The sequence below is a fragment of the Rhinatrema bivittatum genome, chromosome 16 (genome assembly GCF_901001135.1).
Source record: "Rhinatrema bivittatum chromosome 16, aRhiBiv1.1, whole genome shotgun sequence".
NCBI classification, from domain to species: domain Eukaryota; kingdom Metazoa; phylum Chordata; class Amphibia; order Gymnophiona; family Rhinatrematidae; genus Rhinatrema; species Rhinatrema bivittatum.
Window position 1 is genome coordinate 19,083,746 of NC_042630.1, and position 12,892 is coordinate 19,096,637.

Sequence of the window (12,892 nt, forward strand, 5' to 3'; positions counted from 1 at the left end):
TATATGCCTACACACATATGTACACTGTATATTAGAATATATGTAATATTCTTTGTATATACAGTATATGCCTACACACATACATGTACACCGAATATTAGAATATATGTAATATTCTTTGTATATCCAGTATATACCTACACACATACATGTACACCATATTAGAATATATGTAATATTCTTTGTGTATACAGTATATGCCTACACACACATGTACACCGTATTAGAATATATATACTATTCTTTGTGTATACAGTATATACCTACACACATACATGTACACCGTATTAGAATATATGTAATATTCTTTGTATATACAGTATAGCCTACACACATACATGTACACTGAATATTAGAATATATGTAATATTCTCTTTATATATCCAGTGCCTACACACATACATGTACACCATATTATAATATATGAAATATTCTTTGTATATACAGTATAGCCTACACACATACATGTACACTGAATATTAGAATATATGTAATATTCTCTTTGTATATCCAGTAATGCCTACACACATACATGTACACCGTATTAGAATATCTGTAATATTCTCTTTGCGTATACAGTATATGCCTACACACACATACATGTACACCAAATATTAGAATATCTGTAATATTCTCTTTGTATATCCAGTATATGCCTACACACATACATGTACACTGAATATTAGAATATCTGTAATATTCTCTTTGTATATCCAGTATATGCCTACACACATACATGTACACTGAATATTAGAATATATGTAATATTCTCTTTGCGTATACAGTATATGCCTACACACACATACATGTACACAGAATATTAGAATATCTGTAATATTCTCTTTGTATATCCAGTATATGCCTACACACATACATGTACACTGAATATTAGAATATATGTAATATTCTCTTTGTATATCCAGTAATGCCTACACACATACATGTACACCATATTAGAATATATGTAATATTCTTTGTATATACAGTATATGCCTACACACATACATGTACACCATATTAGAATATCTGTAATATTCTCTTTGCGTATACAGTATATGCCTACACACACATACATGTACACCAAATATTAGAATATCTGTAATATTCTCTTTGTATATCCAGTATATGCCTACACACATACATGTACACATATTAGAATATCTGTAATATTCTCTTTGCGTATACAGTATATGCCTACACACACATACATGTACACCGAATATTAGAATATCTGTAATATTCTCTTTGTATATCCAGTATATGCCTACACACACACATGTACACCATATATTAGAATATATGTAATATTCTCTTTGTATATACAGTATATGCCTACACACACACATGTACACTGAATATTAGAATATCTGTAATATTCTCTTTGTATATCCAGTATATGCCTACACACACACATGTACACTGAATATTAGAATATCTGTAATATTCTCTTTGTATATCCAGTATATGCCTACACACATACATGTACACCATATTAGAATATCTGTAATATTCTCTTTGCGTATACAGTATATGCCTACACACACATACATGTACACCAAATATTAGAATATCTGTAATATTCTCTTTGTATATCCAGTATATGCCTACACACATACATGTACACCATATTAGAATATCTGTAATATTCTCTTTGCGTATACAGTATATGCCTACACACACATACATGTACACCGAATATTAGAATATCTGTAATATTCTCTTTGTATATCCAGTATATGCCTACACACACACATGTACACCATATATTAGAATATATGTAATATTCTCTTTGTATATACAGTATATGCCTACACACACACATGTACACTGAATATTAGAATATCTGTAATATTCTCTTTGTATATCCAGTATATGCCTACACACACACATGTACACTGAATATTAGAATATATGTAATATTCTCTTTGTATATCCAGTAATGCCTACACACATACATGTACACCATATTAGAATATCTGTAATATTCTCTTTGTATGTCCAGTATATGCCTACACACATACATGGACACCGAATATTAGAATATCTGTAATATTCTCTTTGTATATCCAGTATATGCCTACACACATACATGGACACCGAATATTAGAATATATGTAATATTCTCTTTGTATGTCCAGTATATGCCTACACACATACATGGACACCGAATATTAGAATATAAAAGGAAAGCTGTGACAAAGAGTGCGAGCACAGGCCAGGGCAGGGGCAGGTCCTGTGTAGCCGAGCGACTCGTTCTGCTGGTTTTAAACTTCCTGCGCCGGCCCTGCTGCCTGCTAGGGATTCCGAGAGCCCGCATCTGTTGTCTCTTTAAACGTGACTCCTCCCTTGCAGCCACTGCCAGCCCCACGCCTCCTTCTCTTCTACGTGCCAGCCGGCTCCTCACTTGCCCTCGCTCACTTCCTGGGGGCAGGTGCTCTGCCCGGCCTGTGTTTGTCTCTCTCTCTCTCTGCCTCCGCCCGGGAAGTGTTTCATTGCCAGCCAGCGGCGCACACGGCAAGACGGCAGCCTCCAGTGTCACCGGAGCCGCCTCATTCCAGAATTTCCTCACTGTTCAGTCGCTGGAGGGTCGCGTTCCTTCTTTTCATCCTGGGGGGAGAGATGCTGAACTTTGACCCCAAGACCGGAGCCCCTGTGTTTGGGGGCCCTGTGGCCCTCAATGTCGGAGGCAAGCTCTACAGCACTACTTTGGAGACGCTGACCAAGTACCCGGACTCCATGCTGGGGGCCATGTTCAACGGGCTCCGTCCCCCTGCCCGGGCCGATGGCGGCGGTCGCTTCTTCATCGACCGCGACGGCAAGACCTTCCGCCACGTTCTGAACTTCCTGCGCCTGGGCCGGCTGGACCTGCCCGAGGGCTACCGGGAACTGGCGCTGCTGAGGCGGGAGGCTGACTTCTATCAGATCCGACCCCTGCTGGAGGAGATCCGGCAGCGTGAGGAGGAAGCGAGGTGCCAGCGGGAGCGCAACGCCATCCTGCATGCCGACGTGGACCGCCAGGGCCGGCTCTTGCACTTCACCCTGAAGAAGGGGCCGCAGAGCTACGACCTCTGCACCTGCCACATCCAGATCTACACGGCCAACCTCTTCTGCACCGACGCCAGCTTCCTGAGGCTCCTGAGGGCCCGCCTGGCTTGCGGCACGCCCGGCAGCGAGGAGGAGGAGGAGGAGGACGCTGATGACCAGGAGGAGAACGGGGGCGAGGACCACCACTTGCGCCTGGAGTGGGCCCCGCAGCCCCCAGACCTGCCCCAGGTGGAGTATCGCAAGCACAGGTTTCAGCGGCTGCGGGTGGTGCCCGAGGGTCAGGAGCTCACCAGCGCCGGGGCCTTCCTCGAGGAAGTCTTAAAGACTGCCCTGCGCCAGGGCTTCCGGATCGAGTCCATCTTCCCAGACCCAGAGGACATCCTGAACTCCAGGTCGCTGCGGTTTGTCCGGCACTGATCCATTCTTGGTGCGGGGGGAGTTGTGTCACTCGCCCCCCTCTGCTTTTGAGAAGCGGGCCCTGGGATGTACAAAACAAGGATTCGTGCGTGGACATCTCTATCCCCTCCGAGTTATTCCCAGCTGGCTCCCAGCGCCTGGGTGGCAGTGAGGCTGAACCGACATGGACCTCGTGATAAGGACTCGCTCAGATTAATGCTTAACCTCCTAACCGTCCTGGAAGATGGTGCGTTCACCTGGGTGAAGTATCACTTCGACCCTGCCAAAACTCAGGTTAAACCTCGAGCGTACGCTGATAGCGCATATTATGTTGTGGGTATGGACACTGCAAAAGGAATCTGGCAGGGAAAACAGGAGAGCTCTGTCTGTGCACACGCATGTTCACACTATGCACACAATATACACAGATCACACGCATGTACACACATACACTACACAAGTCACACACACATGCACGCATACTATATAAATCACACGCACGTATGCCCGTAACACTGCACAAATCACACGCACACAATACAAATCACACACACGCTCACTACATACATCACACACACGCTTACTGCGCACACACCACACGGATCACATGCACGTACACACACACAGACCGCACATGTCCATCCACATGTGCACAGACACCCACACGCACGCACACACACGTTTACGCTTACTCACATTCACCTAACTGTGCTTTCACAACTACCTCACGCACACGGCCACCCCCGCTGTGCCCGTATTTTGCAGACCCGGCTCTGGCGCTGCCCTCCTCCTCCGAGGAGAAGAACTTTTCACATGCCCCACTCAAACTTCCCAATTCAAAAGACACAAAAGCTGAAGGGGAAAGTGGAATGTCTTCAACCTTAGGAAGTTCTGCTCGCTGCGCTCCTCCTGACTGGCGGAGAGACAACAAAAAAAAAGACCCCAGCGCAACTGCCTCCCTCAAATTCTGCTTTCTGATGCCCCCTGAAACCAGTTTCGCACCGGTTTCCAGCGCAGCCAAAGTTGGTTTCAGAGCGGTTTCTGGTGCGCTGGGAATCCTTTTCCAGCACAAGGCCTTATCATCAGGGCTGGCTCGGCGGGAAAGAACGGATTGCATTGTTTTTCCTGTGTTTTTGTACTGGGGTTACTTTACTGCCCCTGTGTGCCGGGGGGGAGGCCGAAATGGTTCTGGCCAGCGAAAAGATTTCAAAGCCAGGGTTTGTCTGGTGATCCTTTCCTCCCAGCCTGCCTTCACACTTGTAAGATTTACAACCCGCCTGGGTTACCATGAGCCAATCCTGGGATTTTTTCCCCCTACTGTATGCTGGGACATGTAGTTCAGTTCCTTAAGAAACAGAACTACAACTCCAAGCACGCACTGGGAGTAAATCCAGGACTGGCTCGGCTTTCTCCTACTGACATGGAAGTTTGGTGTGTGTGTGGGGGGGGGGGGGGGGGTGGTGTGTTTGTGTATTTAGGACGTAGGAGCGAGGGGATTGGGGACGTGGAGGGCTATAATGAGGGCCGGCCTGGGGGATTGTGTTGTTTCCAGGAGGGATTTCTGGTGGTTGCTCGGGGCCTAGGGATCCTTTGTTTTCATAGCATTTGCCTGGAGCGTTTCCCAGGCAACCCCTGGAGGATGCTTCCAGCAAACAATGGAGGCCTCCCCGGCTGCACCCATGAGAGCCAGAGAGAGCGGGCAGGGGGAGGGGGGGGGAGGGGTCAGAAAGCGAGAAAGGGAGGAAGAGGGGCGAGAGGGGAACAAGAGGAAGAAGGGGACATAACTTAGGGAAGGGGTAACAGAGGAAGAGGGGAGCTGGGAAAGTGAGACAGAGAGGATGGAGAGAGAGAAAAGGAGAGAAAGGAAGGGGGATTCATAGAGGGAGGAGGAGGAGGGAGAGGGGATAGAGAAAGGGAAGAAGGGGAATGGTGAAATCAGTTTTAGCAGGGACCAGAGTGCCGGCAGGAAGTGGAATGAAAGGGGGTCCCTCACCTCTGGGATACGTTAGGTCAGGCTGATCCAAGCCCTGGCTCTCCCGTCCGATTTCTCGGATTCCAGACATGGGTGGCCGCTGTGATGCTGGGGAGAGCCCTGACCTCATTCCATATGCTGACATCCTGTGTAATTAGTGAAGGCTTCTATGTATTAATTGGACTAATTAGCTGCTGGCTCCACCCTTTCCCCCAGTTCCTCACACGATGGGAGGGACAGGAGCTATTTAGGGGTGAGACCAGTCACGGTTTACAGTTAATAGAAGGGATGGGCCAAGCCTCATGAGGCCATGCTGTAGTTGACTTTTCCGAGCTAAGTCGGGCCTGCAGGCCCATACACGCCACCAGTACTGGGTGAACACTCCCGTCACGGCCTGAAGTCAAAGCCAAGGGGGGTTTTAAGTATTCCTTCCCTCCTTAGCTGAGACGTCGTCCCACAACAGCCTGGCTCACTGGTTTTGCCTGATCGGCCCTGTGTGGGAAGGGAAGGGGGGAAAAGATGTTATTTAATTGCTTATTTATTAATTAATATTATTATTTTTAGCTTGTATGCCTGCTGGCAGAGCCACAGGCGGGGTACAAATACATTTTCTTTGTAAGTTTGCTTATTTATTCTTCCCCCTCCTCTCCTGCACCCCCCACCCCCCCCGCCAGCTCTTTAATGAATGTCCTTTGTGGTGGCGGGGAGGGGGGGGGGGGGAGGGCAGCCAGGGTGTCATGGCATGACGACATCACACACATGCATGCTGCTGGCATCTGCGTTGTATGTCATTCATGACATCACTAGTCACCTCAGCCAATCAGATACCAATGTGCGTGATGTGATATATGTTGAGGGTTGGCCAACAAGCTCCATGTCATGCGGGACAGGCTGAGCCAGGCCTATTTACCCCTCAACCCCCCCCCCCCCCTCCATCCAGGGCATCCTGGGAATCGTAGTTCCTGCTTTTCTTAGACACACTCGAACGACAATGTCCCAGAGATGCCACACAGGTAAACCCAGGCCTGGATTAGCCTGCCCATAGTCCCTGGAGTTGCTTGGTCAACCCTACAGCTTGTGACCTGGGGGGTTCCCACCTCACCCAGGTCAACCCGAAGAAGCTGATTCGGTCCTGCTTTTGCCCTGTTGCAGGCACGGATTTGAAGCTCTTATTTCCTTACAAAAAGGTAGGACTATATCTCCCTGCAATGCAAGAGGGCAGAACCCGGACTGGCCCTGGCTGTTCAGATTGACCTGGGTCAGTGAAGTGGCAAACCCCTACCCTATGACCCTCTTTCCCATATAAATGCTTATGGGGTAGCCAAGGGAGAGGGAGTACTTCAGAGCACTTAGTTTAACTTTGCAAAGTGTGGGGGTTTTGTTTTTGTATTTTATGTTTGGATGCATCACCACTTAAATGCCTCAGCTCGCCGTCCCGTGTTACTGACTCTTTCCACGCAAGGACTGCTGGTTCCTGCCACGGCAAGGTCCCAGATACCGGCGTCAGGAGGCTTAAGTTAGCTCAGCAGTTAACATTGCGGATAGGAAACCCTCCAGGACGTTGTCCACCACAGAAGTGTTTGATCCTGCCTACAAGAGTTTACAGAGACTTTTAGGACGATCGTTTTATATCTGAGGAATTAAAGGAAGCCAATGCCTGCTGTCGGGATTTGGGCCCGTGTAAACGACCCTCTTGTTTCCCCTTCTCACTTGCTGCTGTTTTCTTTTCCACCAGCAGGTGGAGGGACAGAAAGAGGCTGAACTTGTTGCATTCTCCAGCGCAGAGAAAGCTCTCCTCTGCTGAGTGCCCTGGATGGCACAGCCCTGTCACTCTGTATAATCTTTACAAATAACGTTCCCTACTGTAGCACTGGCTTCTTGTTCTTGAAAGGCCACGGTAGTGAAACTGTCTCAATAAATGATTTTGTTAAGTTAAGAAGAGTCCTGGGCTATGATACCTGCAGATTCCGGCTCCGATCCCATCGCTGCCCCCAGTCTCACTGTGCGACCCAGTGCTGAGAGCTGCGGCACCTGCAGGCTCAGGCTGCAATCCCACATCTGTCCCAAATCGTTCTGTGTGACCCAGAGCTGTGAGTACAGAGCTGTGATGCCTGCAGATACAGATTCCAGTCCCACCGCTGCCCCCCAAACTCACCATATGGCCTTGATGAAGTCACTCGACCTCCCTGCATTCAAACAAGGATTGTAAGTGCTTATGGGGTAGGGACCAGGTGACCATCTGACCTGTCGGACAGAGCTTCGTTTCCACTGTCAGAGCTCTAGGACAGGGGGTGGGGAACCTCCGCTTCTTGAGGGCTGCAAACCAGTCAAGTTTTCAGAATATCCCTAATAGATTTGCATACAAAAAAAATCTATCCATGCATATCCAACTCCTACATATTCATTAGCGATATTCCGAAAACCCAGCTAATTTTGCAGCTCTCGAGGACCAGAGTTTCTTCGCCCTTGCTCTTAGAGAATTATTGCCCAGCATCCCGCATGGCCCAATCCCAAGCCAGTTCTTCCCTGTGTCGCAGCCCAGCGCAGGACCAGCTGGTTCCTCCTGCTAAGACTCTGTGGTGGCAGCATTTTATCTGACCTACGCTGGCCATCTGGCAAAGGTAAAAAGAAAGATTTACTGCCAGAGAGCCAGGCAGCTGCGTGCCGGGACTATCACGGCTATGGCTGGGCTAGATAGGGGGTGGACGGAGGGGAAACCTCCCAGGGTAGCTGTGAACAAAGGCTCACAGCACTGAAGTCCGAGGAAATCCATCAGTCCGCAGGAAACTGAGCTGTATTTCAAGGCTTAGGCCGGCTGGCTCATCTCTTTAAAATTAAAAATCTGAGAGCTCAGAGAACCTGCAGGTAAGTCAAGCGATGCAATAAAGCATCGGGGAAAGGCAGTGGCATTCTCAACTGCTTTCGTAGAAACAGCAGTGGCAGGAAGGAGGAGGGAATATCGTCTCTGCCTAGGTCACTAGGGACAGGGTGGTCGCCTAGCGTGACAAAATTTAGGGGTGGGGCGGCTCAATCCTGCTACAAGGAGAGGGGTTGCTGTGCCAGAGTCAATACCAGCAAAGAAGGGGGAGCTGGTGCATGACTGAAGGTTTGCCAACCGTGCCAATACTCTCGCAGCGGCCCCGCCTAAGGAGAAACCCTACTTTTGAGTTCTGACTTCGGTTCCGGGGGCCACTGCTTCCTAAGGACATGGGGAGGGCGGAAGCAGCTCAGAACAGGGCCACCGAAACCCTACAAAGTAGGGCTTACGTGATTCATCATCAAATCAGGTCCACTCTGTACGAGTAGCCCGCTTTCCCTAAGTCAGGTCAAGGCGGAGGACAGTGGTATGCAATACAAACACAACATAACACCAGGAAACAATAATAAAACACAAAATTAACACTGGAGAAACAACAACCAACTTTGGATAAAACATCAGATAACATCTAAAACAGAACAGCCCACATAAAAGCACTGACATCAAAGCAGTACACTAGTCTATAATAAAACATGTAAACAGGATAATCAGATAAACCCGTTACAATGGTAATGAAGAATAATGCACTCGCTGACGGAAAGACGGAATAGTGGGGACATGATAGGGACATTCAAATATGTGACAGGTTTTTATAAAGTGCAGGAAGGGGAAATTCTCCAAGGATACGGGTCAAGATATGAAGTTGCAGGGAGGAAGAGAGTCAGAATCAACATGGGGGAAATACTTCCTTTGAGAAGGTGGTAGATGGCGCCTGGAATAATCTGCCGGCAGAGGTAGTGACAGCCAAAACCGTGGCAGAAAGCAAAGTTGCTCGGGGCAGACGTGAGAGGAGGTAAGGCCATAAGCATTTCTCAGGCATATGAAACCTGGAGGGCCACAGACTGGAAAGCACAAGCCGAGGGGGCAGAGAGAGAGAGAGAAGGTGCAACCACATCGGGGTTGGTTAAACCTTGGAGCAGTGGTAGGGCTGCATTGAGCTGCTGAGCTTAAACTCCCAGCTAACCCGCACGGACCGGCAGTTACAACCCTAGGTGCAGCGGTGGTAACGGTGGCATCAGGCTTCCAAGAAAGCTGGCATAATCCGCAAGGTGAGACCAAGGACAAAACCCAACCAGCAATGAGTCCGGATATCGTTTGGACAAGGTGCCTCACTAGCTTTTGTGACTGCGTGGATGTTATACGACTTGGTGGTAAGAAATGGAAGGCAGCCTGAGTATTAAATCTGGGACCATTAAGAATCCAATAGAAAGGAGGCAAAGACAGGTAGCCAGGGAGGCCCAGCACTGGACAGGCTTGGGTCAGACATGGAAGACCCCGGTAGGAAAAGGTTGGAGAGACTGAGCAAACCTGGTGGCACAGCAGGCCATGGGGGAGTCAGGTTGGTACTGATCCTCCTCCCACGGTACGAACAACAGACCACAACTCCCTCAGAAACCAAACAACATGGAGATGGCCAGGTGCATCCAGACAGGTCACAGGAATCTAGCTGGCTGGACGTTCGGGCAGCGGCCTCACTGGTTTTGGTGAAGCTTGAGGATGTTAGATTGAGTGTGAGAACGACTTGTGCTCGTCTGCTCAGGACAGTGAAGGTTCAAAGTGGAAGAAAAGTGATGAAGCTTCCATGGCTGGCAGCTGTGTGGACTGGAACAACTGGACAGTCTGGATGGGACGGATGGGCTTTTCTGCCTTCATCTACTAGGCTACTGTGTCATGAAGCGATCTGAGGTCCTGCAGGATTTGCTGCATGGGCGATTTGGTTCCTCTTTTCAAAGGACTGCATGTGCTGTGGATGAGGAAGAGGAAACTACCGTCATCATCATCATGAGAGGGTGCCACAGGGACTACGGATCCCAGAATGCCCTGGCGATGCCACCTGAAAGTTCCCCCCCCCCCAGAAGGTGGGGGGCTGGTGGACACTAGCAGCTCTCCCTAACTCCCACTCGCTGATTGGCTGGTTTGAAAGCCGGCGGGGATATAAAGCAGAAGCACCGCCCAAATGCTAAAAATACTCTTCCCTTCCTTTCTGCCCCCCTCCTCATTTTCCGGGATATGACAGCAGCAGCATGTCTCTACTCGCACACTGATACGCGCGAGTATGGGCAAGCACATGCACTCATTTTAAAATTAGCAAATAAGAGTTTACATCAGGCATGGACGTTGTTTAAAAATACCATCTTGGAAGCCCAGCCTCCATGTATTCCACCCATTAGAAAAGGTGGAAGGAAGGCTAAATGACTACTGGCATGGTTAAAAGGTGAGGTGAGAGACGCTATAATAACTAAAGAACATCTTTCAAGCAACAGAAAAGGAATGCAAATGAAAAAAAACAGGAAACAGCATCATTACTGGCAAGTCAGATGCAAAGCATTGATAAGGAAGACAGAGAGAGAATTTGAAAAGAAGCTTGTCGTGGAAGCAAAAACATACATTTTTAAGGTACATTTGAGGTAAAAGCCTGTGAGGGAATTAGTTGGATCATTAAATGATCAAAATGTAAAAGGGGCACTTAGGGATGACAAGGCCATAGCAGAGAGACTAAATGAATTCTTGCTTTAGTCTTCACTGAAGACGATGTAAGTGATATACCCATACCAGAAATGATATTCAAAGGTGTTGATTCAGAGGAACTGAAACAAATCTCAGTGTACTTGGAAATGTAATAGGGCAGATTGACACACTAAAGACTAGCAAATCACCTGGACCAGATGGTATACATCCCAGAGTGCTGAAAGAACTGAGAAATTAAAGGGAGACCTGCTATTAGTAATTTGTAAACTATCATTAAAATTGTTTATGGTACTTAAAGTCTGGAGGGTTGCCAATGTAACACCAATTTTTAAAAAGGGATCAAAGGGTGATCCAGGAAACTACAGACCTGTGAGTCTGATGTCTGTGCCAGGCAAAATGGTAGAAACTATCATCAAGAACAAAATTGCTGAATATATAGATAAGCATAGTTTAATGGGACAAAGCCAACATGGATTTAGCCAAAGGAAGTCTTACCTCGCCATTCTGTTTCATTTTTTTGAGGGCATAAACAAACATGGCTAAAGGTGAGCCAGTATATATAATGTATCCGGATTTCCAGAAAGCATCTGACAAAGTCCCTCATGAGAGACTTCTTAGGAACTTAAAAAGTCATGGGATAGAGGGCAGTGGCCTATCGTGGATTGCCAACTGGTTAAATGACAGAAAACAGAGAGTAGGGCTAAATGTTAAATTTTCCCAATGGAAAAAGGTGAATAGTAGAGTGCCTCAGAGATCTGTTCTGGGACCGATGCTTTTTAATATATTTATTAGTGACTGGAAATGGGAACAACAAGTGAGGTGATCGAGTTTTCGATGACACAAAACTATTCAAAGTTGTTAAATCACAAGAGGATTGTGAGAAATTGCAAGAGGACCTTGCAAAACTGGGAGACCGGGCATGCAAATGGCAAATGAAATTTAATGTGAACAAGTGCAAAGTGATGTACTTAGGGAAGCGTAACCCAAATTATAGCTACACAATGCAAGGTTCCACATTAGGAGTCACAATTCAGGAAAAGGATCTAGGTATCATCGCTGATAATACATTGAAAAGTTCTGCTCAGTGTGCAGCAGCAGCCAAGAAAGCAAACAGAATACTAGGGGTTATTAGGAATGGAATGGAGAATAAAACAGAGAATATCTTAATGCCTCTGTATCGCTCCATGGGGTGACCTCATCTTGTGTGCAGTTCTGGTCACCACATCTCAAAGATATAGCAGCATTAGAAAATGTACAGAGAAGGGCGGCCAAGATGATAAAAGGGGATGGAACAATTCCCCTATGAAGAAAGGCTAAAGAGGTTAGGACTCTTCAGCTTGGAGAAGCAATAGCTGAGGGGAGCTATGATAGAGATCTATAAAATAATGAGTGGAATGGAAAGAGTAAATGTTAAATCAGTTGTTTACTCTTTCAAGCAATACAAAGACCAGGGGACACACAATGGAGTTACTAAGTAATACATTTAAGACAAACAAATAGGAGAAATATTTTTTTACTCAATGCATAATTAAGCTCTGGAATCCATTGCCAGAGGATGTGGTAAAAGCTGTTAGTGTAGCTGCACAGAGAAGGTCTGGAGAAGTTCCTGGAGGAAAGGGGTCCATTAACCATTATTAAGGTGGAGTTGCAGAAATCCTCTGCTTATTCTTGGGATAAGCAGCTTGGAATCTGTCTACCCCTTGGGATCCTGCCAGGTACCTGTGACCTGGATTGACCACTGTTGGAAACAGGATGCTGGGCTTGATGGACCCTTGATCTGACCCAGTATGGCAAGCCTTGTGTTCTTATGTACGCCAGAGCCTCGCTGCTCCTCTCTTGCCAGAGGGAGGCCCCACACGTGAGCCAGCTCTTGTGCCAGTGGACCCCCTTCCCTGCAGGACCCCTGTGCAGCTGCATCAGTTGCTCCCCCCACCCCCAGTACTTCCACCCCTGCTGGTACACAGTTCCCAGCT

The 12,892-nt window shown here is 47.4% G+C and overlaps 1 protein-coding gene across 1 annotated transcript; it reads left to right on the plus strand.

Annotated features, from left to right (window-relative positions):
• Positions 1-2,369: 2,369 nt before the first annotated feature.
• KCTD11 (potassium channel tetramerization domain containing 11) lies at positions 2,370-4,424 on the plus strand. Its single transcript, XM_029581867.1, has one exon. It carries the CDS (start codon positions 2,620-2,622, stop codon positions 3,460-3,462), a length of 843 nt encoding a protein of 280 aa, XP_029437727.1. The 5' UTR covers positions 2,370-2,619; the 3' UTR covers positions 3,463-4,424.
• The last annotated feature ends 8,468 nt before the right edge of the window (positions 4,425-12,892 follow it).

Bases quoted from the DNA above. Each gene is read 5' to 3' on its own strand.
- KCTD11 (XM_029581867.1), top strand. From the start codon at position 2,620: ATGCTGAACTTTGACCCCAAGACCGGAGCCCCTGTGTTTGGGGGCCCT.